Consider the following 27881-nt stretch of genomic DNA (forward strand, 5'->3'; position numbering starts at 1 on the left):
CCCCCGCCACCTCCTAGACACATGCTCTCAAGACTAAACAGCAATATTCCATAAAAAGACCAGATCTAGCCAGTGTTATTATCTGTCTGACATTTGGGTTATTCTTGTGAGTAACTCATGAAGTATCGTGGGTGTCTGTGATTATTTGAGTACACATGGCAAACCATAATTGGTCAAAAAATAATAAAAGACATTTTTCTGTGACAAAAATACCATATTGCATGACAACATGGCAGTGTGACAGCATTCAGTGGTCCGCAATACTTTCTCCATTTACAAAGTAGTAAAAAAGAAACAAGAATTTAAAAGTAAAAAGCCTTTTTGCAGTAACTACCATAGTTCATATTTAAATTATGAAAGATTAAAAGGCTTTAAGTGCTGACAGTAATCCACTAGCATATCTTCTCCCAAATCCCTGTCATATTTCAACTTATAATTTAGCCTTTTGATACACAGCAGAAACGTGGCAAAAGGTGCAAGTCTGTATCCCTTTCTACAACTGAAATACAGATTTTTGACAATTTTTAGAAACTTTTTAGAACCTGGCTATTTATGACATAAAAGTTTAAATTTAATCACTACCATTCAAATTTTATAACATGAATCAAATATAACATAAATTCTACTTATCACTGAGCAGATAAAATTTGAAATTGATCAATGCAAGCTGTACATTAGGGTCTTAATTTAAAGCCTCTTCCCTTCTGTCCTACTGATACCTCCCCATCACCACAAGGCTGTATACATGATAAACAATTAGGAGCAATACTCTCCTTGCCATCTCTCTCAGAAACCAAATACCAAGTTAAAAATTATTCCGAAAGTAATTTAAAGGATCTCGTGAAAGCAGCATATGCGTACTCATAGACAGAAACCCATTCAAGCAGAGCAGTGTGAATGGAGGGGGTATCTAAATGCTACGATCTCAAACTCTAGTCGGCAAGGACAGTTAGAACTCACCCACTCGGAAGTTCGTGGCTGTCAGGGTGTCGGCAGCGTGACCGTTCTCACTAATAAGAGTGGTGGTGTTCCCCTTCTCACAGCTGTTCTGACAGCTGCCCTTGGTGCAGGTCACTTTACAGATGCTCGGAGTAAAGACCACCTTGATGCGGCCAGTGTGGTTACTCACTAGGAGTGGAGGCAGGGAGAAAAAGAACAACAAACACATCAGCTTAGTATCCATGAACTTGCCTTGGAAGGTTAAAAAAAAAAAAAAAAAAAAAGGAAAAAGAGAAAGGAAAGGAGGGAGAGGGGGAAAGAGAGAGCCCACAACCCGACAGGTTAAGGAAAGAGGGAAGCCTTTAGTGCTCGCTGCTCTGTATCCAGTGGTGTCTCTGAAACAGGAGTAGGAAGCTTAGCAAACAGAACTCTGGGATGCACTCCAAAACCACATTTGAAGTCGAGTCACTGGAGTGGGATTACTAACCACAATGCTGCACTTTATTCATGGGCAGACAAAGAGCAGTACGGAGGGCACGACAGATGAAAGAGCCAGCCCTGACAGGCAGATGTAATGCACAGAGGTTGGCCGTGCACCTAGTGGTGAATAAACTCTTGTGTCCTCGACTTGCATACTTTCCCTGTTCCTCCACTTATTAAGTCACTATTTGCAGCCCGACCCCTGGAAATGTTTTAGGCATGCAGCATGTCTGAAAACATCTGTCTCAAATCTCCTGGCACTCCCAGCTGAAGTGATCAAACCCTGTGACGCAGCTGCAGGAGCCCAGTGCTTTTTCACAACTCCGGGCACTCCTTCTCCATATGAATTTATGCAACCTATATTTTGTTTTAGTGTGAACAGGGTCCATCTAAGAAAAGGAGGCTAAGGCCCTGGGCTAAAGGATTGCCTCGGTTAAAATGCCACCCTGGAGCTCTCACTGCGGCTCCTCACAAGCCACCTAAAGGAGGTATTTCTTTCATTCATACAGCCCTCTTTTAAAAACCAGATGCTATCACCTGTTACACAGCAGGGGCAGCACAATATCACATAATGGACAGTCATCTTCAAGTCAGATTCTGGGTGGTAATCCTGGCTCAGCCATGCTACGACTCTGGACCTGTCATTTCACCTTTTCTCCAAAACATGAGAGAATTAGAAATGATGTTTTCCAGCCAGTTTTAATTTTCTCTGTTTATCAGGGGTCAGCAAGCAATGGCCCTGGGATCAAATCAGGCCCACTGCCTGCTTTTGTAAATAAAGTTTTATTGGAACACAACCACTCGTGCATTTACATACTGTCTACGGCTGCTTTTGCGCAGTAACAACAGAGTTGCACAGAGAAGGGATGGCCTCAACCAGGATTGCCACTTGCAGCCAGGCCCCTATATAAACTCGGGCAAAGCACAATACAGAAACCCTATTTTGACATCCACATTTGTGAAATGCCCCCAGCCAGGTCCTTCCGCTTCCCAGGAGCCTAGGCAGAAAGCAAAAATGGTAGCAGCAGCTCAAGACAGCGGAAGAGACATGATTCACCTTTGAAGCTTTAAGGCTGATTGGAAGCAGTGCCCTTCCTGTGGTCACTGTTACTGCAGTGGGCAAAGGAAAGCCTGCCTTTGGGTCAGCCTATCTTCTACCATCCCCTGCCCAACAGAAGAGATTCTCCCCCTTTATATTGCTTTGGTTTGACCAGCATTTGTGTTTTCAGAAAATCATCCAAGAAGCCTCTAAAGGCCCACAACAAAATAAAATGTGGTCAAATCTGAGCTTGGAAACAAAAACCTTACCCAAAGGAGCCATTAGAATTTCAAGGTTGGAATGGGACATCAAAGGTTTTCTGACAACTTTTATTTGAACATCTCTAGTGACAGGGAACTCATTACCTGCTAAGATGGCACATTCTAGTTATGGGCAGTCCCTAACAAGCGCTATTCTCAAGCTGAAGTTACGTCCTCACAGTCAGCTGCACCCATTAATCCTAATTCACCTCCCCACATTCTCACAATCTAATGCCTCTTCCACCTGACAGCCCTTCATCTCCTCACAGACATTACCACAGAAGCCAAGAAAGCTGAAGTTACAAGGGACCTGAAGAGATCCACTTGGGTTGGCCCTCTCGCTTAAAAGAAAATGATTCTTCTGGAGCAGAAATACCCTCAGTTCTTTTAAAATGGTTTTCCAAGACTGTTTCTCATTCACCTGTGGTTCTAATGCAAGAGATCAAGACACATAGTCTGGTGTGTGAAGATATCCTAGTGGCCAACCAGGTCTTCCAGCTCCTTGCAAGACGGCATCCAGAAACTTTTTCCACAAACAGCCAAATAGTAAATATTTTAGAGCTGTAGGCCTAAAGGACTCTGTTGCAACTATTCAACTCTGCTGAGGTAGCAGGAAAGCAGATTGTCAACAACAGTATGTCAATGAATGAGTGTGACTGTGTCCCAATAAAACTTTATTGAAAGACACAGTTTTCAAACCAGTGCTTTGAATGTTTTCAGGACATTTAAAATTTCTCTAGGACTATACCTCATCAATTTTAAAAACTACAATAGAATGCTGATTCTACAACAGACAAAACTCACCTAGTTTGTTTGTTTGTTTGTTTTTTTTTTACAGTAGAAGAAAAAAAAAAAATCAGCTTACTCTAAGTTGTCAGACCAAGCTTACAAATATCTTGAGAATACTGTGTGTGTGTAAGGGTGTGAAGCCCAAGAGAAAAAAGAGACAACATCGTCCCACTTCAAAAGAATATAAACTTCTATGTTTTTTTCTGGCCCTTGGAACAATAATGAAGTTGGAAATGGTGTGCCAACTATTTTGTCTTCTCTGGCATTAACTCTCAGTACCAGCAGCTGCCATGCAGATGCTCATACCATCACCTAAGTTATGCTCACTTCAGCGAACTGAGACATCCAAAGAAAGCAGGCCCTTAATCATTATGCCCATGTTACCTCCCAGCTATAGTAGTCACTTTATAGGCACTTGAGATTCTCTGGGCTTATTGTTTTAAAAAAACTTAGTAGGTTTCTTTGCCAAAAAAAATTCTTTTTGGCCTGGAATCATCTGTATTTTCAAGAGGCAGAGACAGTTTCATATGACTTAATTCTGATTTTTATAATGTTCACATCTTCTTGGAAGCAGAAAATACATTTTATTTCATATTTCCCCCCTCGTGTTTCATAAGCATTCTGCTATAAAGTAATCTAATTCTAAAAGAGACCCTTATACTCTCAGATGATCCTCTTGTGTCTGCAGGAAGCATTTATAATACTTCTCCATTCTTATTAGTTAAGTTTTCCACAATCTCAAAATCAGCATTGAAAAACTTAACTGTTTGACACTAGACTGTCATCCATAGCTCTGAGAGGACCTCCGTAAACATTAAATGCATTAGATAATATTCTCTCCTGTGTTCGCTCCTTTAAAATCATTTCCACTACTTTAAAATCATTTCCACATTATCTAGGGTATTGTGTAAAAGAGTTTAAGTTTTAAAGCACTCAAAACTAACATACAGTGCTCTGAGTTTCAAATTCCTCAATGTGACAAGCTGAAGACAATACTACTCATCTCTCAAGAGCTCAGTGGGACTTCAGTGACAGTGGCCTTTCCTACACAGGCCATTTGCTGTTTAAGAGGCATCTTCCTCAAATGCCTTGAATAAATTAATACCTAAGGACCCCTAGTGCCTTCTGTAAAGTAGGTAACCCAATAAATGTGGAACAAAGTGACTCAAACGATGACTGTACAACCCCACAGAGATCGGGGCGTACAGGATGCTGGAGGCCATTCTGGTCCAAGAGCCTTGCTTCCCCAGTGATGAGAGTGAAGCCCACGGGTCAAATCAGTGGAAGAAGATCATCCCTAGCTGCACGCATTGGCTGATTAAGAATTACAAACCTGAGAAGCCAAAGTCAGACGAGTCAGGAGTTAACAGGGCAACTGTTGGCACAGTTTTCTTGCTTGGTCCCTCTGACAAAAACATGTGAGTTACCCTGTAGGTAAATCAGCCCCAGAAATGTCAACCAGGCACTTTCAAACTTTGGGTTTTCGAGTCCTTTGCTAGAAACAGATTGCCTGGAGCCACACAGCACCTCCACTGGGCCTCCTAGTCAGTCAGTCAAGACACTCAAAAGTCAACATCCCGTCTGCAGCTTCTGCCAGACCCTGTGTGCATTCATACCTCCAAGAAGAGGTGCTGGCACGTGGGTTAAAACAAACCACAGACGTTCAGACTGAATGGCAAATGGGATGGAAGTGGAGCTGATACCCTCCCCAATATAAAAAGCTTTCATTTCTGCTTCCCAATCATTAACGACAGAGCAAAATTCAAAAATGTGAACACTGTTCTTGACAGATGGATTTCAGTCTAGCTGCCATCTTTCAGTCATTAAACTAGGATGTGACCAAAAGAAAAGGCAGCTAAAGAAATAAATATAACGAGTTCAAGACTCACATCAGAGGTCATGAACAAAGAGTCTCGCCTCTGCATTCAACCAGAATGCTGCGACAGCACTTCAGCATTCATCCGACTTCAACAAGGGGAGGCCAACCAGCACCGGCAGTATCCTCTGCGAAGTAGAAACATCCGGCCATGTTGACTGAGTGGGACTTCGGAGCCGAGTCAATACCCAGGTCACGTGGGAGAAAAACTGAGCTAACAGCTCATTCTCCCATTTTGCAATCCATTGCCTGCTGGGAGGCCAAGAATTCTTTGAAGGACAAATCATAAACGTATTAAATAATGCTTAGAATAACAAGACTTGATTGTTCAGCTCTCCAGCCTTGCTGAACTCCTCCAGGACTCTTAAAATAATGCCCACAGAATACTCTGTTCCTCAAGGAAGGTGCTACGTAAATAGAAATCAGTATCAAATCGATTACTTCATCAGATTGCCCCAGTCATGGAAAATTCTCCAAGAGGGAAGGAAACTCAGAGATCTCTAGTTCTGCTGTGGGCACTTCCTCAGATAAGAATCTAGGGTTACTTTCCAGTACCACCTCTTGTAGTTTTTCCACATAGAACTAACTAAATGAAGAGGTAGAGAAAGAGTTGCTACACAGGTGATATAAGGTAAAACATCTGTGCTTCCTCCTCCTTTCCATGTTCCCTTAATATTCACTGAAGGAAACGGTATCACTTACTCATCTCTTACAGATACATGTATGATTTCTTTCCATTTTTATACATGTAAAGAGACAGGCCTATAGTGAGGCAAAGAAGGCGAGTATATTAAATCATTTAATACAAGAATACGTCTCTGGATATATTCTGAGTTTTTTGAAGAATTGCTTAGTTCTCAAAAAGCAGGTACTAAACATAAGCCATGTTTAAAAATGTAACGACAGTCCCCAAAATATTCATTTGGCAGAAATGCAGCAGATGGTTGACTAGTTAACACTCAAGTATGACTACACTTATTATTTCATGGAGAAAATAGAAGCTACGAAGCCAGGCCTACCGACTTACCTGGATCTATAGTTGTCCTGCCTCCCTCCCGATGAAGAAGGTGGTTCTACCTAAAGCCAACCCTTCCACTAAAGCAATGCATCCTCTTCCTCTCTTGCCGAAAGACTTCCTCCCCGTTCGTTTCCATCAGCAGGCAAACCCGCTGTACTGCGCCCCATCTGTCGAAAACACCTCTCCTCTCATCGTCCCCATCCCACTCTCTTGCAGCTGCCACTCTATTTCCCAGCTCTCCTTAAAGAAAAACCCCTCCAAAGAGCTGCCCTACTGGCTGCCTCCACCACCTCCCCTCCCGTTCTCTCTTGAACCTGCCACAGCCAAGCTTTTGCTGTCAACCCTTCACCAAAGCTGCCCCTGTGAAGGTCACCACTGGCCCCCATGTTGCCAAAACCAACAGTACATCCTCTGGCTCCTTATGACTCAAACTTCCAGCCTATTTGACACAGAAGAACCCCTCTGCTTCGTGCTACTCTTTCTTTACTCGGCTTCTAGGTTATCCTGTTCTCTCACGGTTCTCTCCTGCCTTGCTGGCCACTGCTCCTCATGACACTGTCCAGGGGAAGCCCTAGAGCTCAGTCTTTGTAGCCTTTTCCTTTCCATACTGGCTTCCCAGATGCTATTATCCTGTCTTATCTCATGGATTTAGATACCATCTACAGATTTCTGTATAGAAAATGTTTAACTCTAGCCTGGACCCCCCTCGACCCTGTATATGTGCATATGAGTACTGCAGATGTGTGTCCAAGAATCCAGCTGTCCAGCTGCTTATGAGACTTTGCTAGGTAGGTGTCTAAGGTCTAGTGGCTGTCCCAAGAAAACATTCAAAATTAAGCTTTGATCCCTCTCTGTATCCACATCCAAACCTGTTCCTTTTCAAGTCTTCCCCCATCTCTGAAAATGGCAAGTCTATTCTTGATCCTTTTTTGGTCATCTGAGACTCAATACAACATGCAAACCCTGTTAACTCTATTTCCAGAGGGGACAATTTTTCACCACCTTCATGGCAAACACTGGTGCAATTCACTATCATCTCCTGTCTGGATTATTTCAACAGTCTCCCAGCTGGACTTCCTGCTACCAACTTTGCCCTCCTACAGCTTTTTCCCACACGGCATTCAGTGCATCCTTTAATGTATGGCAGTCAGATCATGGCGCTCCTCCCTTCAGTGGCTTCCCATCTCATTCAGAATACAAGCCAAAGGCCTCACGAGGGCCTACTGGGCTCTCAACAAGCTGTGAGCTCCCTGACCTTGTCTCTTACACGTGTTCCCAAAGCACTCACTCTGGCCTCCTTGCTATTCCTCACATACTGGGCACATTCCTATCTCAGGGAACCTCCTGTTCCCTCTGCCTAGAATACTCTTCCCCAGATATACATGGCTTCCTCCCTCACCTTCAAGACTTCACCAGAACGTCACATGACCAGGAGGTTTTTCCCGACTACCTGGCATAAAACTGCAACATCCCACACACATTGATTCCCTGTGTCCTGTTTTACGTTTCCTATTTATAAGTACGCTTTATAGATTTAGCATTGGATCACTGTCATAAAAACACAGGCTCCATGAGGGCGGGAATGTGTCTGGTCACTACTAAATACTCAACATGTGTCTCATAGCAAGTGCTCAAGAAATATCAAATGAATGAATAAACTTCACTGACAGAGAACTAAAGAAATAACATTTATCTAAGGGATAACTGTAATTTTTTTTAAAAAATAAAGAACACTTCTATGAAACCTTTAGCCTCAAAACATTTATTTTATGCTATATTTGTCAGAGAGAAATCTTTTAGTCATAAAAGCTTCAGATCAAGGGAAAGCACAAGCTGTTATTCAGGAAACTCTACAATCATTACTACACATTTTTCCCTAAAATCATTAAAACATTACCAAAAAATGGCCATTACCAAAAAATTTTCAATTAAACATGCCAATGACAGAATGACTGAATAAACAGGAAACAAATTTCTCAAGCACTTTTTCAAAAGAAAAACAGACAATTACTTGCTCCCAAAATTCCACAACGTATTATGCAAAAATCAAATTGACACATAAGGGAAAACTTCCACTCATTTTATAAATAAAACTGATGATGTCCAAGGATTTTAGTTTTTTAATATATTTCTGATTTACTTAGTATTCATTCCCTTTGTTAGGCTAAGAACAACTAGGAAATTAAAAACACTACTACCCAGATTCTTCGAGTCTGATGTGAATTGCCACTAAGCCATTAAATCCACCCAAAAAGAGAAATACACTTTGGTTCCCAGCTCAGGGAGACTGGGAGAGGGACTATCCAGAAGTCCAGCAATAAAGATGGCAGATTTCATCCCAAATTTCCACTTATTTTAGAAGTTGGGTCTCATTTCCCATTTCACTAATTTAATCTTTGCTTTAGCTTGACTCGAGATTTAAGGACTAGGATTTTCACCTAGAATCGCACGTTTTCTCAACTTCAACCTTGCCCTGCCAGCCAGACTCCACTACCCCCAGTAGGACTTTAAAAAGCACACCTTGAGACTATGGGATTGTTTTAATCTTTCCTTTTTCTCCCTGGAGTTTTCTCTCTTTAAATACCAAACCTAAGTTCTCTTCTCTAGAAATATAATAAAAGGTCCTATTTTTATCCCTGGAACAAAATCAAATACGTTTCAAGGTATAATATATTTTACAGTCAAGAGAAGCTAACTTTTACCCAATAAGTAGTTTACTCACCCAGCAGGATCTGACCCAGTATATTTGGGGAAAGAAAATATAGTTGGTAATAAAAGTAGAGAACTAGCAAAACAAACGGATGACGTTCTGACATTTTCATTTTCTGACCTTTTCTGTAAAATATGTTTCTTTAACATCATAGACCCTGAGGGGATTCAACCGACCAGTCATACTTCATGGGGTACCCTCCTCAGTTCTGGTGTCCTACAACTGCACCAGGCCACTGTCCCGTGGTGTTTTCTTCAACATGACTTTAAAAGCCCCCATCTAGAGCATGTGAAAATCTCTCCTCTGCTAATTCTTAGTACCAGAGAACCAGCCCCTCCAGAATGAACAGTGGTATTTGAGATGCTGTGATTGCAGAGTTGAAGAAACACAAGACTTAATGTGTTTTGTGTTTAAAAGTAATAAAGAACAACAGGAGGGAGCACAATATACTTTAAAAGTCATAAAGTAATAACTTTAAAAGTAATAAAGAATAACGTGAGGGAGCACAATATACCCACTTTCTCAATTCTGAATTGAGAGTATAATTCATGGCCTGGATCTAGAATCCTGACAACTGTGGCAAGCATACTTGGCGAGGGTTAAATAAGTTTGCCCAGGGATTTTTTAGAGGAGTTTTTTGGCATCATGGTTCAAGATGTTACTCTAAGAGTTCATCTCCCGAGGGATAAATAACATTGAAAAGACGCACTTTTTCACGTGAAAAGTCTCCACTTCCCTCAACCTATGTCAGCGTTCACCACAGCGTAACTCTCTAGCTTCCACACTGTGGCCAGGGCAGCGGAAGAGGCTTAAGAGAAGGACTTCACCACTGTCTCTGAATCAAAAGAACAAGTTGCAGGGCAGTAAACACTTACCTGTCTTCCATCTCTAACACTCATTCAATCTGGCCAGTTTGTGTGGGCTCCTTACAGAAGCAGTGGGCTAGACACGCTTCACATGATTCGAATTTTCTATCCCTTAATTTTAGAACAGAATTAAGTTTTATTTATCCCCACATTTGTTGTTTTTCCAAAAAGAAGTCAATGGAGGCACTTGTTATCAGTCTATCACTCACCATTTCCATAAATAACATGTTTGCTTGCACGTGGAGAAGCAAGTCTGACTAAAATGATCCATATCTACTGGGCTGCGTGTGTACCAAGGAACAAATTTCATGACTTACTCACAAGCTTGATAGAGTAGGGGCCATTCCCCATGAGGGTCCCCAATTATCTCTACTATATACTTGGAGAAATAGGATTCCATTTAGTCTATGTAACTGTTAAAACAAATATTTCCAACAAAATCAAACTCCTTCAAAGGAAATGAAGACTCTTGCCCACCTACATCCAATCTAGCCTCAACTTCAGCAACCACGCATACAGCCAGGGGATCAGCTGGGCAGAACTGTCCAACGATCCTCACTCATACGCCTGCTTCCTTCTCACGGTTTCCTTCCCCCCACCCCCCCACCCAGAAAACCTTTCCTCCTTTCTCTCCACCTTTCATCCTTTCACTCCCATCCACGATTCTCACCAACCTAGGCACGACCATACATTCCACTTTTTCTTGGCTCTTCGCACATACTTCTATTTATGTATGTTTCTCTCCTCCAACATTCCCTTGGCCTCAATCAAGCCAAAGAAAACAGTTTGTATTCTCATCCTCCTTTGCTATTTTTAACACACGTCCCACCTGGTGATTCTCCCTTTTTGGGAATGGGAAAGAGTATGTGGCGAGAGGGGAGTGGCATGGGAAAGAACACAGTGGGAGGAAATGAACTCAGGCCGGGAATACAGGGGAAGACAGACAAAACAAAGGGCAGAGAAGTGACTTTAACTCCGACAGCTAATACCTGGAAGTCACAAAAACATTAACGGAGTTGAAAGCCACCAACGTTCTACTATTTCCACAAGGGGCTTGGAAATTTCCCTCTTATATTAAAGGCAGACACAAGGAAGAAAACGACCTGTTACACTTTACAAAACCTAAATTTGCTTGAAAGAAAAAGTCAAAAGACAGGATAGAGAAGGAAACCAAAACCTACTGGGCCCTGGACAGGCATTCTGAGTTACTGGAGCTGCCAGGCCAGGAGTAGATACAGTGATGTGCCTCTGAGAGATCCCAACTCTTTCATGCAGGTAATGAAAACCCAGTACAAACAAAATATTAGAAATTTGAATGCCTTTTATTTTGAGAAGCACTAAGGAAGCTGAACATAGGAATATTTGTGCAACTATCAAAACTCCTCCAAAGTTTGATGGATTCAACTGAAAGAAAAAACTGTTGAAGCTATTATAGAAGAAAACTGGCATTTTTTAAATCTCTAAAGTAATTTAGAATTATAGAATCAGATATATCTATGCTTGCAGAACACCAATTCTGTCAGTTCTTTTTTCCCCAGCACAAATTTCTCCCTGGCTCAGTTTTTAAATGACTCCATCAAATGGCCCCAGCTACTCTCCCCAAGGGATTACTGCCAAATTCAATAGATCTCACCATTAGGCAAGATTTCAGCCTAAATATCGCTTTTCTCAAAGTCGTCATATTATATCTAAATATGGTCCAGTATCATGTCATAAATAAAATTGAAAAATGATTAGTTGCCAATAAAAAATGAATTACTGATGTGTAATTACACATTTTAAGTTTTTCAGCTGTCAGCTAATTCTTTTTAGGTTACTCATTTTCAACTTTTCCCTTTTGACTCTCATCAAGTTAATGTCTCTCCTGTTGAACACTGATGGTTTGAAAACGTGTCCACAAATTCTTTGCTATGTCTTTCTTCAGGAGATGATGTCCAGTTCCCCTCCCCTTGAGCCCGGACTGGTCTTAGCGACTCGTGTCTAAAGAACAGAATAAAGCAGAGTGATAGTTTGTGACTTCGGAGCCTAGATCATAAAAGGCACTGCACTGCAGTTTCCATCCTGCTCTCTTTCCTGGATCACTCATTCTGAGGGAAGCCAGCTCCCATGCTGTGAGAATACTTGAGGAGTCTATGGAGAGGCCCAGGCAACAGAGAACTGAAGCTTCCTGCCAATCACCATGATTGAGCAATCCTGAAAGCACATCTTCCAGCCCCAGGCAAGCCTTCAGATGACTGCTGCCCTTCCCTGATACCCTGACTGAAACTTCATAAAAGAATCTGAGCCAGAACCAATCAGCTAAGGTAATTCCCAATTCCTGACCCACAGAAACTGTAAGATATTGCTTGTTGCTTTAAACCACTAAGGTTCGGAATGCTCGGTTACACGGCAATAGATAATATAAACACACACACCCTTCTCCACTTTTTTTTTTTGCCTAGATTCTGAGAACATAGAGTATATATGGGCCTTTCTAAATGTACAGAGCACTGTCTGCGTGACTGATGGACTCATGAAACATGTACTGGGCGCTTACTAAGCTACAAAGCTCAAACACACACCATGGCCATGTAAGTTACACTCACAGCCATTTCACAGACTAGGAAACTACAGAGACATTCATCAGAAACTTGACCAAGGTCATTTTGTTAGGAAATGGTAGAAGCTGGGAGTTCAGTGCAAGCCCTGCTCTTTCATCAAAACCCCAGTGCCTCTCCCACACTTTTAATGAGCAGTACTTTGAAAATTACACGACACGAGGCACTTGGAAAGGTTGGGATGAAGGAGAGAAATGAAGATGGAGCACATATGGGAAGGTCAGGATGAAGGAGGGAAATTAACAGAGACGGAGCACAGACTACGTGTCTGGCAGCATGTTAGGTGTCACATGCCATCTCACTTCATTCTTACAACAAACAGTCTTATGGAATAAGTGTTAAGAGTTTTATTTGTCCAAGAAACGGATAGAGGTTCAACAAGATGGGATACAGTGAAACCACTCTCTGGCTCCACCCTCCCAATCCTGCAGTCAAGAGTAGAACAAAGACGTGCAGAATAAAGCCATCCAACCCATTACCTCACAAGGCTGTGGCAGGGGCCATATGAAATAATTTGTATGGATATGATTCATAAGCTGGTAAATACGCAAATTCAAGAGGTTCTCATTACATGCAGTCAGCTCTTAGAGGAAAAACTCAAATAAGCAGCAACACTTACTCCAAGATAAATGACAGAGCAGAGCACACAAGAGCTTCTAAACATGGGGAGATCTCACCTCGAAATGTTTGCTTTTATGATCATAATTACTACTAAAAACTCTAGAAGAAAGTAAAATTCTACTGTGGACTTTGGTTCTGACACAATTTCCAGGTAAGATCTGATTGCTTCATTTTGTTTGAAAGCTATCGAAATGGATCTCAAACGGCAATAGGAACCCACTGATTAGAAAGGTTTATTTTGCATTTGGATTATTTTTGTTAAAAAAATTCTTCCCAGAAGCTCTATATTCAGATAATTTTTTAAATGTGTAATGGTCATTAAAGTCCTACATACAATAAAGTTGACAATTTTTTAAAATATAGTCAAATTTTGACTTTGGACTCACCTGAAAGTAACTTACACGAAGAGCTAAAGTAGCAATCTTTTCAATGAACAAGTTTTGTTTTGGCAATTTATACCTTGTTATATTTTTGCTTCCTAACAAATACATGCATAACACGTAGGGTAACAGTTTAAACAGTCAAAAAGCGTTCTAATGGGCTTCCCTGGCGACGCAGTGGCTAAGAATCCACCTGCCAAGGAAGGGGACACGGGTTCAAGCCCTGGTCTGGGAAGATCCCACATGCCGCAGAGCAACGAAACCCGTGCGCCACAACTACTGAGCCTGCATTCTAGAGCCCGCGAGCCACAGCTACTGAGCCCACGTGCCACAACAACTGAAGCCCGCGCGCCTAGAGACCATGCTCCGCAACAAGAGAAGCCACTGCAATGAGAGGCCCACGCACCGCAACTAAAGAAAGCCCATGTGCAGCAACAAAGACCCAGTGCGGCCAAAAATTAAATAAATAAACTTATTTCAAAAAAAGAATAATAGGGCTTCCCTGGTGGCGCAGTGGTTGAGAGTCCGCCTGCCGATGCAGGGGACACGGGTTCGTGCCCCGGTCCGGGAAGATCCCACATGCCGCGGAGCGGCTGGGCCCGTGAGCCATGGCCGCTGAGCCTGCGCGTCCGGAGCCTGTGCTCCGCAACGGGAGAGGCCACAACCGTGAGAGGCCCGCGTACCGCAAAAAAAAAAAAAGAATAATAATGTACTAATATTACAATGTAACATATTGAATTAATGCATATGCAGCAATTAGCACTGTGGCTGGCATATGGTAAGTGCTAAATAGATGAGGAGAAAGACCAGGATTGAATCCACAGTGTCTTTGGAGAATATAAATGAGCCTATGTCCAAATTTCCTGATCTTCAGAGACATGAATATAATTTACAACACCAAGAGCAGGTTTTTAAAATATGTATTGTATGTTCTTGAGGTATATTAAGGTGTGGTTTGGAAACTGGGATCTCTGACAAGAAACATTATGAATCACTTTCTCTGCTAAGAGTATTTTTAAAACTCCTTTAAAAGAGGCCTCTAACTTCACTATATTTCCAGGTTCAAGACATGGCAGAGAATGTCTGCTATGAATTTATACACACTCCCCGCCCCCCGCTTTGTGGTTGCCTGAAAACCCATACCAAAAATAATGATGAACGAGTAAAAGGTATAATGGGATTTCGGAAGTGCTACTGAAAGTGTTCCTATCCGCACTCACTAACAAACTCTAAACTGGACATTCTCCATTCCATATGAGCAAGAATCCCTGAGACCCAAGAATGCTTCTGTTAAAAATCCCAAGGGCTGCTCAGACATAAATGCGGTAACACATCAGGTCCTACTGAAACCAGGCCAGGCAGAACAATTCTTTAGGTGTTTCAGTAGTCGTGAGGAAATGACAGAACTGACCCATCCACTCCTGTATCCATCACAAGCCCACCCCAGTGTTTGATGCTCTGAGATGTCAGGACAGGCAGCTGTTAGAGGGAAGGGTACGATGTCAGGACAGGCAGCTGTTAGAGGGAAGGCTACAAATAGAACATGTGTTAGCCAGAGTCTCTGTCCACAACACAATGTGAGGGGTGTATGTTATCTGGAGTGATGGAATGGTATAGTAAAGCTGTGTGAAGCAATAAGGGAGATAAGCCCCAAGAAGATCCAGGGATAGCCAGCCCTCATGGAGACTAGGGCGCATTTCAGTAACTGCAGAGATGATGTTGAGAATCCACAGTACTTGTAGCACCCCATTATATGTTGCCCTGTCCCCAGTGCTTTTCAGAAAAGGCTGATGAACTTCATTCTTATATACAACATTAATGAGGTAGAAAGCTTCTCTCTGGCTGCTTCTGCTGGTGTTTCACTTCTGTTACAGTTGTGTACTGCTTAGCTCTAACTTACAAACACCTTAAGAGAGATTCTGATTCATTTCATCAGTATCATTCCTGCTGGGGAAACAGCGATCCTGAGATGCACCTGCAGCCGTTAAATGGTGATGATTAAAACAAGCAGCGCAGCTGCCTGGTGCGTGGGGTTCCAGACGTTGTTAAAGGAGAGTGCTCAATCCCACATAAGAAGCCCAGAGGCCATCAACCAAAAGAAACTATGACTAACACCCTCTCGCCTGCTCTATGATGCTTGCTTGCTTTCAGCAAAGCTTTCCAAATCTGTCTCTAGGATACAAGGGTTTTAAAATATCTATGATTTTTTTTTACAAGAGCAACCACTGCCTACCTAAAATGTTTTCATTTAGTTAAACTGGTATCTTGAGAGAAACTTGTGAAGCACAGTTAGGGCTACAAGAAAACTTTTTTAATGGATACTTGCTATATGGATACTATAAGGAGCTCCAAAAAAGTAAATTTTTAAATAATACACATTTATGTATTTGATTGAATATATTTGTGTGTTTATGTGTATATACACATATTTCATTATTTAAAGTTTGCCTGCCAGAAGAATTACTCACATAGAACCATGTTGCAATTACCTTCTAGGGAAGAAAGGTTTTCCTCCTACTCCTGCCATGTATTAATTTCTACTACCTTCGTATGCGAGGAGCAAGGGAGAACAAGGACAGCTGGCTTTCAGCTTAAGTACAATTTCATAAGACGCTAATACTAAGTCAATATTGAAAAATAATGCACAACTAAAATTGTAGATAATCACAACACAAAAACTTCTTTAAGAAATGTCATACAAAAACACAAAGAAGGTACTGAGGTCTTTACCTCCACAAAGTGGGTACAGATTCACCACAAGGCCATCATTTTCAATGCTAAGAGGACCTTTCTATAAGGAGACTGACCCACAAGAAGACAAAGCATTCTACTTTAATTCCTTTTATAACACCTCATAAGCAGAACTTTTGTATCAAAAGTATCATTTCAACTCTAATGATGATTAATTTTCTAGAAGCTATTTTCCTATTTAGAAGAAAAAGCAAGTCACGCCCTCAGTTTCTGGTAAATAAATCCTAAGGCTGAGTAGGCACCATCTTTTTTCAAATTCAAGTTTTCTCTTACCAAAACGTTGCATTGTAGCTTCCCTCAGGCAAACTGTAAATTCATGTGTTTTATTTTTCCTTAGACATATCACAGTTTGGTCACAGAATATTCTGGAGCCACACAGTGTTTCTCAATATCTTGAACTCAGTCTCAACACCCAGAAATATCCTTGGATTGGCTTGTTATGAAATCTTGGGCCCTTTGGGTTTAAAGCCTCTTTCTCTGGCACGGAAAGCTGCCCACTGGGGAATTTAGGTTACATAATCCTCTCACTCTAGGTTTTCCTCCACTGTTTTCACATTGCTGGATAAGCTTCTTGGCAGCGTTTATAATCAGTCCATGCCTACCACTGCCCAGCTATCTCGAACTGTGCATGAGTAATCAGGCAATGAGAAGTTCACATCCACAGACCTTCCGGGACTGGGATATGACCGAACAACCCCTGGATGAAATAAACCACCTGCCCTCGCCCCTCCAACTGAGGCACGGCGGCCACAGCAAGACCACACATGGAACAACTTCTGTAATAGGTAATACTCTGTCCTTCAAAGGAACCTGAATTCCTAAGGACATCAAACTCAGCAAAACCCTGGTGTTCACCCACATCCACCAGAAGGCTTTTCTCAAGCAATTTTTATACCCAGTATGCAGATGCTCTGCTGTCTAGGCTTTTAAGGCCAACAAGGATTTTACCAGAAATTATTGAAGACTGGGTGATTTTCTTCTGGCCATCTTAGTGCTAAGATCCACATAGCCACATGGCTGGGAAACTGGCTCAATGTTCCTGATTCCCAAACAACACTGTGTGGGGATGACCAAGCAGCTCCAGGAACTTGCTGATTTTACAAGGGAAAAGGCACAGAGCTTTACTATCAACCCTTCCTCCAGGCAGTATGTTTTCACACCTAGTATCCTTTTTATTTTTTTCCTTTTTTTGGGGTGGTACGCGGGCCTCTCCCTGTTGTGGCCTCTCCTGCTCCGGACGCACAGGCTCAGTGGCCATGGCTCACGGGCCCAGCCGCTGCACGGCATATGGGATCCTCCCGGACCGGGGCACGAACCCGTGTCCCCTGCATCGGAAGGCAGACTCCCAACCACTGCGCCACCAGGGAAGCCCCATAGTATCCTTTTCAAATGCTAAAGCGTTTGTTAGTTTGCATCAGCTTCATGTAAGATCGTTTCTGGCTGGTACAGCTTCCACTGTCACTTCGTACTTGTTGTATTGGTGTGGAGCCATTCCCTCGAGACACACTTACCTGCACATGACAAGCTAAGGGTAGTCTCCATGCAGGGAAGGATTTCGAGTGCTGAAGAATGTTAAGTCTACGGAATTCTCCTTCCTCCAAAGTGCCCAGTTTGTCCGTCTGCAAAGCTTTGCCCTAGTGGGGCTCCCAACCAATCAGGAACTAACAGAGAGGGCATCTCAGAGAACTGGGATTGCCAGCACACTTGATTTCCCCCTTCCCTTTTCTCTCTTCACACGATCTTCCTATCACTCATATCTTAAAGTTCAACACCCAAATGAGGTGAGGGTGGTTCTCAGGACCAGACTCTTCCTCACCCGCATTTTCCAACTGTTCTTCCTCTGGAGGTATCCATATTGCAAATTCATCCTGCACTTAAGAATCTCGTTCCAATTCTTCTCATCTGTACTTATTACATCTACATTTGCCTTCATCTAGTTGCCACTCCATGGTTTCTCCCTTTTGGCAAAGGCCCGGTAAGTGGAGGATGAATCTGGTCTTCCTTAAAGCCAACTTCCATCTATGGTGGGTGCTCTGAACTACACCACAGACTCCCTCCCTGTGAAGATTCTGTTACTAGCACTGAGCATCCGAGCCTTTAATGAGTATTCCTGCCCACCTACTTGAAATGACTGGCATAAGCACAACAGCCTAAGCCAAACACTGCCTGCCTATCCTTTAAACTTCAGATTTGTTTTGCTAAAGCAAAAATCTTGGATGTGTCCTCTAACCTTCTGCAGAACTACTCTCTTCTCTCAGGACAACCAGGAAGATGCAGTTTTAATGGTAACATCTTCGCTCTATCAGTCTGCAACCACAGAAAATCTGTACTCCAGACACATGAACTTTTTTTCCTGGGGAGATATAACACTTGCCATCAAACCCTGAGATACTTTCATGTCTTATGCTTCTTGGTGGCAGTGTGAACACAGCCTGAAGGCTAATGCTAGCACATTCAACCACAGTGTCGCTAAAAGAGGAAGGCTCGTGTGCCCAAAGGGCCCGTGCTCTTCAGAGTATGGGAACATGGACTGCGGTCAGGTCAGAACTGGGCTGCAGGGATTTGGGCAGCAAAGTTGCTCAGTGGACTCTTTGCCTCCCTCTCAGACCTAAGACCTGCTGAGGAGGGCTACTGTATCTTCAAATGGGGGAGCCAGGAATTCCAGTCAGCCCGTGACTCATGTGGGGGGGTGAGGGTGGGAGCAGAAGCTGAGTCGACTGGCCTGTTGCAAGGAATGGGAGGGGTCAGCACAGATCACAGGATCCAGGGCTAAGATGTCCCAGTGCAGGCACGATAAGGTTTTCTTCTGTCAGAAGCGGCCTAATGGGGCTGTGTATGCGTTTCCTGCACCATTATGGGTGCCTACCTAAGCAGAAAGCTTATGTTTAACAATTTAAGTAAAAATTAAAAGTGGGCTTCTCCTAACTTTTTATAACTGAACAGGATCATATTTTCTCAACGCCAATAATCAATCACTCTCTCATGTCTCTCAGCACATCAGGAGATAAATTAGCAACTCTTTTAAGAGTCTGACTTGTATCAATTTTAGAAACTTTAGAAAGGTAGTATATAAAAGATGGTGTCTGCCTTTCCTGAAATTTAAGATTTTGGCTTTGTTGAATCTGAAGTAAGATTTCAATAGACAACTTTAAAATATAATTAACCTTTTTAAAAGCTAAGTCCACCTTGAGAGGAAAACCACGGGAATTAGCAATGAGAAATCCAATTATAAAAGTTTACATTTCTAAAAATTTCCAAATATTAAACTGAGGTAATAGAAAAAAAAAAGTGGAGCAGGTGAATATTCAAATCAGAGATTCTCCAATTTCTTAGCTCTGGGACTCTTTGCATAATGCCGCAAATCAGTAGTCTAGGGAACTTTTTCAGCTACATCCTAAAGCTCTCCTTTATAAGTAACTCCACACTCTACCTTAGGAAGCTCTCCATTATTAACCCTGATGATAACAAAATCCTTCCACCATGGACCAAAACAGAAATGTTATTTTCTGGTTTTAACATCATCAAGCATCCCATGGTATTTTCAGCACAACAGCAGATGGTCTGGAATGGATACTTATTACCCTCAAGCAAGATCTTTTTCTAGTGCATTGTGTTGAAATAATCTCTTTAGGTGTGAGAGAGATATTTGGGTCTACTCCTGAGCAGATACTAAGATAATCTGAACTGACTGTTTTTATAAGACTGCCTTTAAATGTTATCATCATGTCATTTCAACTTCCCTCCCTCTAGGTTAAAAATACTACTAAACCAACCACAACAGAATTTGGTTTACATAGTCAAATCTTTCCTACAAATTACCGAAGGAGGTACTGGATAAAGCAGATCCCCTCTACCCAACACCATTCTTAGCACTTCTGAGAGAACCAGTGACCTCCATTCCTTGAAATTTTTATAACTACTTATTTGGAAATAATTTTTAAGTATTTTTGTGTTATTTTTAACATAACATGGCTTTACCATATTCACACTTTGTGCAACCATGATAACCATTTAATTCCAGAACACTTTCATCAGCCCAAAAGAAACTCCTTACCCATCAATGGTCACACCCCATTCCTGCTCTCCCCAGCCCCCAGCAACCACTAATCTACTATCTGTCTGCATGGATATTACATATAATTTGCCTGTTCTAGACATTTCATATAAAAGTGGAATCATATGTGATCTGGATTCTTTTGTACCTGGACTCATTCAGTATGCTTTCAAGGTTCATTCACGTTGTGGCATGTATCATATTTCATTCCTTTTTGTGGCTGAACAGCCAATGGCAAGATATACCACATTTTGTTTATCTACTGTCAGTTGATGGGCAGTTTGGTTGTTCTCACTTTTTGGCTGTTTGGCTGCTATGAACATTTGTACATACGTTTTTGTGTACACACGTTTTCACTTCTCTTGAGTATATACTTAGGAGTGGAACTGCTGGGTCATAGAGTAACTCTATGTTTAACTTTTTGAGGAACTCATGGTGATTCATGCAATTCAGTCCAGCCGCATGGCCATTAATGGGTCAACCAGTGAAAATGTTATTTCCATCAGTATCAAAAGGCTTTCTATAAACAACCAGGAGTAACATCCATTACTTTCCCCAGCACTGTGTGGCATGTCACACTAACATTAAAGGAAACTAGACTTATCTAACACAACTGGTTTCCTGGTAGTTCATGCTTTTCTGGCTGCCTCCAAACCAAGTAGAGCTACGTCTGAGAATCATCATGGGGAGGAGGGGGGGTTGCTGGGAACAGCGACACTGAAGAACAGTTGCTTACACACAGGGCCTCTAGAGCATCTTTTGGTTTAATTGTCCTGTTTGAGGCACCAGTCAATCAGGTCCAAAATCTATATATTTTCAGCAGATTGATTTTTTTCAGTTGAAGCATGGCTGATTTACAATACTGTGTTAGTTTCAGGTATACAACATACTAATTCAGCATTTTTGCAGATTATATTCCATTATAGGTTATTACAAGACAATGGGTATAATTCCGTGTTATACGTATATCCTTGTTGCTTATGTATTTTACATATAGTAGTTTGTATCTATTAAACCCATACCCCTAATTTTTCCCCCCTCCTTCTGAGTCTGTTTCGTATATACATTCGTATTATCTTTTAGATTCCACATATAGGTGATATTATACAGCATCTATCTTTGCCCAACTTATTTTACTAAGCATAATATTCTCTAGATCCATCCACATTGCTGCAGATGGCAGTATTTCATTCTTTTTTATGGCTGAGTAATATTCCATTGTTTATATACACACACCACATCTTAATCCAAACACCTGTTGATGGGCACTTGGTTTGCTTCCATGTCTTGGCTATTGTAAGTAGTGCTGCACTGAACACTGGGGCACATGTATTTTTTCAAAGTAGTGTTTTCATTTTTTCCAGATACATACCCAAGAGTGGAACTGCTAGATCATATGGAGGAATTGCTAGATCTTATGGTTGCTCTATCTTCACTTTTTTGAGGAACCCCCATACTGTTTTCCACAGTGGTTGCACCAATTTATATTCCCATCCTCAGTGTACAAGGGTTCCCTTTTCTCCACATCCTCTCCGACACTTGTTATCTGTAGACTTTTTGATGATGGCCATTCTGACAGGTGTGAGGTGATACGTCATTGTAGTTTTGATTTGCATTTCTCTTATAGAGATGTTAAGCATCTTTTCATGTGTCTGTTAGCCATCTGTATGTCTCCTTTGTAAAAATGTCTATTCAAGTCTTCTGCCCCTTTCTTGATTGGGTGGTTGTTTTTTTTTTTTTTTGATACTGAGTTGTATGAGCTGTTTGTATATTTTAAATATTAAGCCCTTGTCAGTCGCATCATTTGCAAATATTTTCTCCCATTCCATAGGTTGTCTTTTTAGTAGATTGAGAAACTAAGTCTCTAGATTACCAGTTGGCAAACTACAGCCCATGGGCCAAATCCAGCCAGCTACCTGACTTTTTTTTTTTTTAAACAACCTACTAGCTAAGAGTTCTTACATTTTTAAATGTCTACATTTTAAATAGTTATGTATGTACCTATATGTAACATCCACAATTTGTATCTTGGCTCCCAATGCCTAAAATATTTATTATCTGGTCCTTTAAGAAAAAATTTGCAGACCCTCGCTCTAGATGATAGTCATGCAAATTAAACTAGTCTCCAGTCTTAATACCAGAGATTCCCAAACCATCTTTTCCTGACACCTCCATGAAATTCAGAATTCTTTTATCAGTATGATCATAAGCTTTCAAAAACTCTTCCCATCACATTCTAATTTTGGAGAGGTTCTATAAAATATGATCTATATAAAGCTTCAAGGAAATAGTAGTACCTCTTTAGATTTTTAGAGATTAGAAAAATATTATATACTTAGGGATATTTCTAGAGAACAGGCTATTAAGCACTGAAATCAAAGGAGCTTTAAAAACAAGATGATACGTCTATTGTTTTGCAAATAACTTGGAAGCTATCCTTTCTAAAGGGCAAGGAGATGATCTACACAATTTCTCCATTCTTCCCTCATCATCCCAATAAATCACCTCAGACTATTGCTCTGGGGTCCAGCCTCAAGTCCTGAGCACAATTTCCTCAAAAGATGAAAAGTGGAATGTACATACGTTATATTAGCTACTCTTTTTGTTAAGTGGCCAGTTCCGGGATGTGGAGGTGTTCCCCAGGAATCAAGCCCATACAGACACAGGCTTCTGAAGTGCCAAACAGTAGTAAGAATTCTCTCTCAGCTCTCCACACTACTCTGGGTGGTGAAAGACAGTCCTTTTCAACCTCACAACTGGCATTCTCTTTCATTACTTATGGCGCAGGCCATCCGTCAACGTGAGACAGAGCAGGAAGCTGCTGGAAGGAGTGTGTGCATCCAGCTCTCCCCTTTGAACGGTCTGCCGCCCCACTGAAGAACGTTTTCTCCAGATGCTGCCAGCAGACACTCTGTAATATTTAACCCACAAATCATCACATTCCCCACCCTCTGAGCTGGGGCTTGTCCTTGAACCTCCCCCATAGTGAGATATTAACCAAGCTGGCCACTGATACAATAGCTCTTTACAAACTCAGTAAAACCTGCCACACCGTGGAACCGATATACTAAAAACATTGCCCTCCTAACATGAAAACACCCACTGTAGGTAAATCTCGGAGGGTAATGCAGGACGCTGCACACATCTCACAAGGAATAAATCCTGGCTAGCTCACTAAGGAAAATATTTTATCAATGTAAACATATCAGCCATACAACTGTACAGAAAATTAGAGCAAGTATATCTTGGAAATGGAGGCATCTTGCAGAAACAGTATTACAGGCAAGTCACTTCAGATCCTGCAATGTCCAGGAAAACTGCCTTTCCTCTGAAGAAGGAAACCATATTGCTGTCTGGTTGTTTCAGGAACCAGTATGGATTTTTAAAAAATGATTCTTGAATTTTATCTACTGTGACACGTTAAAGCCATCTACAGAGCGAAGTGTTTCCAAACCATGATACTGTAACTTAGATGATTGACAGGACATACTCACACTGAAAAGGTGCTGCCACATGATCGTGTCCAAATCTTAAAGGGAATGAACCTTCAGTAGACTGCTCTCCCGAAATCACCTTCTGAGCTGCAAAGTACTTGGGCTTGAGCACATATTCCTGGGCCTGGCCATGATGAATCATCACATTCTGTGAGGAAAGGGGTGTCACTCTGGAAAGAAACAAAGTAAGGATAAGGAAATTAATAACGGACTCTTAAAGTCAACTAAGAAGGAAGGAATAAGAAATCAGTTAAACTTCGAAAGGAGCATAAAAATTTCATGCAAGGCTAATTTTTTCCTTCAAATACTGTAGTCATGACATATTAAGAAATAATAACACCTTACCCTTGGAAACCTCCAGCATAAAGGGGAATCTGCCTGTCTAGTCAAGAAGCGTAAGGACATACAGGTCGTCAACAGACGGAGTCTATCAAAGCACTGAAAGCACAGCTACCATGAGCCCTCATGCAACACACGCAAGTTATATTTAAGACAAAAACATACATGAACAGGTATGTATATCAGGAAGGTATTAAACCTCTTTGAGCCTCACTTTCCTATTCTTTACCATGGAATATCTACTGCACAGGGCTAAGAACAAAATTCTTGTAAAAATCTGAACACACAAAAACTGAAAAATATTTTATAATCTTTTGAAATATAAATTATGATGATGGGGAAAAACACACTCATAACATTGTAGTTAACAGTTATTTTAATATTTTATGCTGTATCTCAATGATTAAAACTGTACTATTTAGGTTAAGTGTTTCATAATTACTAGTCTCTAAGAATAATAAGAATAATAACTTATGACAATCTCATAATTTTGTCAATGACACGAGTCAAGACCTCTGAGGACTCCTGAACACGATTACTGTGTTTTCACCCTCCTGGTTGAACCCTTTTCTCTTCTGTGACAGTTCTCTACTGCTGCATGTACTGTATACTTTAAAATAAGCCTTCATCAAGATTTAATCACTCCCTGAGGGACTGAATTGAAATCATTCACTAAGCAAGACAAACAATGTAGAATATAAAGAAGATATACCAACTAATTCTGGAAAATGCAAACTTGCTATTAAAATTGTTGGAACAGACCACTTTAGCAGCAAACTGAGCCTCTGGAAGGAAACTTGCCCTCTGCTACAATCTTGAATATTATTGACTGTGACACGTTAAAGCCATCTAAACCGAACAATATTTCCAAACTACCATACTATAACTGGGGTTTTGTGGCACCTTATTAGCATGAGTTTAGCCCAGTCAACCATCTTCCCAAAAGACTGGCCCTAGTGAGGGACTATCTGAACAAGAGGAAGAAAAGACACCACGGGTGGTGAGCAAGAAAGATAAATCATCAAGCCACCAAAAACACCCACACAGTGTCTCATCAAAAGCAGTAGCAGAATCTTGAATAAATCCAGCCTATTGGATTCATTCTGGTGGGGATGGATGAGGTATTTTGTGAGACAAGACAACCATTAGAGACAAATAGAAGAGGCTGGGATTAAGGGTGCTTCCCTCTTAGCCAGTCAGCGATCTAAACCTATTACTTTCAACCCTGTAGTCCCAGGAAAGCCTAGGAAAATACATCTTGCGCCTAGATTTTTCCAGACACAATGCCGTGGACGGGCATTCTCTTTGTCACTGGATGACTGACTTAAGTTACTAAAAGCCTAAAGCTTAACACTGTAAACACTTTTGTTTTGATGATGTAAGTGTTGGTTTGAACTTTAAGTATGTTTGATTGGGATGAAGTAGAAAGTGAAACAGCTGGACACATCTGGTGGTGACTGATAAGAACCACAAGGCTGCTCTGTCAGCCTTGCGGAAAGGGGAAGCCCTCCTTCTCATCTCAGGGGCAACTCGCTCCCCAGCTACACTGTCAACCCCGTCACTATACTACTGGGACCTGCTGAGAGAAGTACAGGCTGACTCCTGTTCAGAAGAGGACAGCCCGGCATTCCAAGAGACCTTGAAGCTGCTACAACTAATTCCTGCTCTGACCACTGCCAGATAAGGGTGACCGTGGGCTCTGCCTTCTAGTTGAGGTCCTCCCTTTCTCTCCCCTCTGAATCACAGAAGTGAGAAGCAGCAAGAAACCGAGCTGAAAGCACATGTGTGTGTGGGCTCCTTTTCCCTAAACATAACAAAAAGGTAGTGAACCAACAAGAGAGCTGTACCAGGTCTAGAACCTGAGTAACAAACCTCAGCCATCATTAACTAAAGGAAATGAGTAACAGTACTGGTAATGGTACCCACGTCTTACTATAACTATCCTACAAGCGACAAACACATTGCAAATATGAAACTACACAGAGCTGTGCTTCCTCGTCCTCCATCTCCTTCACTTTCCTCCAATTCGAGTATGTAGATAAATACATGTGCTCGCAAAGACACACAGACACACACAGATGAACAGACAGACACACAGACACACACAGATGAACAGACAGGCCACTCTGTCTCGTGGCTTCATGCAGAAGCAAAGCCATAAGAAGTGACACCATGTGGGGCAAGTAGAGGCAACTGTCCACTCACTCATTCCACAAATAGAAATTAAGTGTAATCACCACCCTACTCTCTGTTCCTCGCTTCCTCCCTCATGGTTGGCATCTACCTTTTCCTCTAATTTCACCCTTCACAATTATTTCCACTTTGGACCATCTCTCAGCCTTACAAATATATATCCTCTTTAACTCTTCTTTTCCTTCTCTTTTACTCAAGTATATGTAGTGTTTCCTATCTCCCTGGGAAGAAGAAAAAAAATCTCCTTTCAATTGGGATTTTCTCCTCTCTTCCCTCATCCCGTTACGTAAAAAAAAAAAAAAAAAGGCTTAACAATTGCTAGTGAAAATCAGATCTGTCATAGCATTATAAATAATTTTTTAAGGGAAAACCAAAATGTTTAAAGAAAATTAGATTAAAATGAAAACTACAGGACCCCTGGTTCAAAATGGATTTGGGGGCACCCATATATTTTCCCTTCCTCCAAGGAAGCCCTAAAAGTTATAGGTAAGGAATAAAAAAAGAAAAGAAATCCAGACTTGACATTTGGCTGTTATGCAATAGGACAGCCACACTAGTCATTAAAATATTGAAGTACTCTGTTCTGACAAACATCTACTGTCCCAAGCCCTTAGTGTTCCTCCCTCCCCCACTCCACTGGACTCCCCAGGATATCCACTCAGTCCCATAAGTAAGAATTTCACATTTGACAGAGCTGGAGACCTCAGGGTCTCAGCTCCAGCATCCTTTCTGATGTGTGGCACAGGTACTGACCAAGGATACTAAAAATGTTTCACAAAGCCCATTAACACATACAGGAAAAATTTCAGCAAATCTGTAAGAGAGCAGGGCAGACTGAGAAATGTTGACTGTTGTAGCAGGAAGGAAGCCATACCTAAATATTTTAACTTCTTTTATCTCAATCTACAGTAAGAAGCACATTTTACATGGAGATCCAGTACACATCCATACATATTTTTTTAAATACAGCTAAGTATTACAAAATAGTATATTTATCCTTACTATGCAAAGGACACGAATATTCTCTCCTGTCACTTTTTTAAATGACAGTCTTGAACTACTACATTGATGTCATGACTTCCTGACTCCTAATGGGTCACAAAATAGCTTAAGGACACTGGTCCAAAAAAATCGCACAGGCAGGAAGCCATCTTCCCAGGAGACCACAGACATGTTCTGGATACTCAAACCAAGTAAAGCACAGGGTGATAATGAGAAGTAGGGCTGAACACTGGTGTCTTCACTAAGAAGGCTACATGTGAAGGCAGCTGTTCTCCCTGATTCTAGCAAAGAGAACATCCAAGGGTCAGGCTTCTACCCCCATCAGGGAAAAAATGAGTCTTCTTCTCTAAAAGAATGGAACTATGTGGTACAAACCACAAAACTTACTCCCCCAGAGTAAGGCCCTCTCATTCTGGTGTTTGGAGATCCCCCAGCTTCAAGATTGGTTTCCCATATTTCCCCTAAAAGGAAGG

The 27881-nt window shown here is 41.5% G+C and overlaps 1 protein-coding gene across 7 annotated transcripts in view; it reads right to left on the minus strand.

The window, feature by feature from the left end:
* LTBP1 (latent transforming growth factor beta binding protein 1) overlaps nt 1-27881 on the minus strand; it is a 423359-nt gene that overhangs the window by 250350 nt on the left and 145128 nt on the right. For 5 of the 7 annotated variants that reach the window (XM_029231490.1, XM_029231494.1, XM_029231493.1 and 2 more), the window contains 2 exons: nt 23875-24044; nt 961-1128 (listed from right to left, as the gene is read on the minus strand). In XM_029231490.1, the coding sequence (XP_029087323.1) occupies nt 961-1128; nt 23875-24044 (338 nt within the window). Of the gene's footprint in view, nt 1-960; nt 1988-23874; nt 24045-27881 lie in introns of those variants that run through there. The other 2 variants (XM_029231496.1, XM_029231497.1) reach the window with 2 other exon arrangements.

This window comes from Monodon monoceros, unplaced genomic scaffold, assembly GCF_005190385.1.
Source record: "Monodon monoceros isolate NGI ecotype Baffin Bay Population unplaced genomic scaffold, NGI_Narwhal_1 Super_Scaffold_19, whole genome shotgun sequence".
Taxonomy (NCBI): Eukaryota; Metazoa; Chordata; class Mammalia; order Artiodactyla; family Monodontidae; genus Monodon; species Monodon monoceros.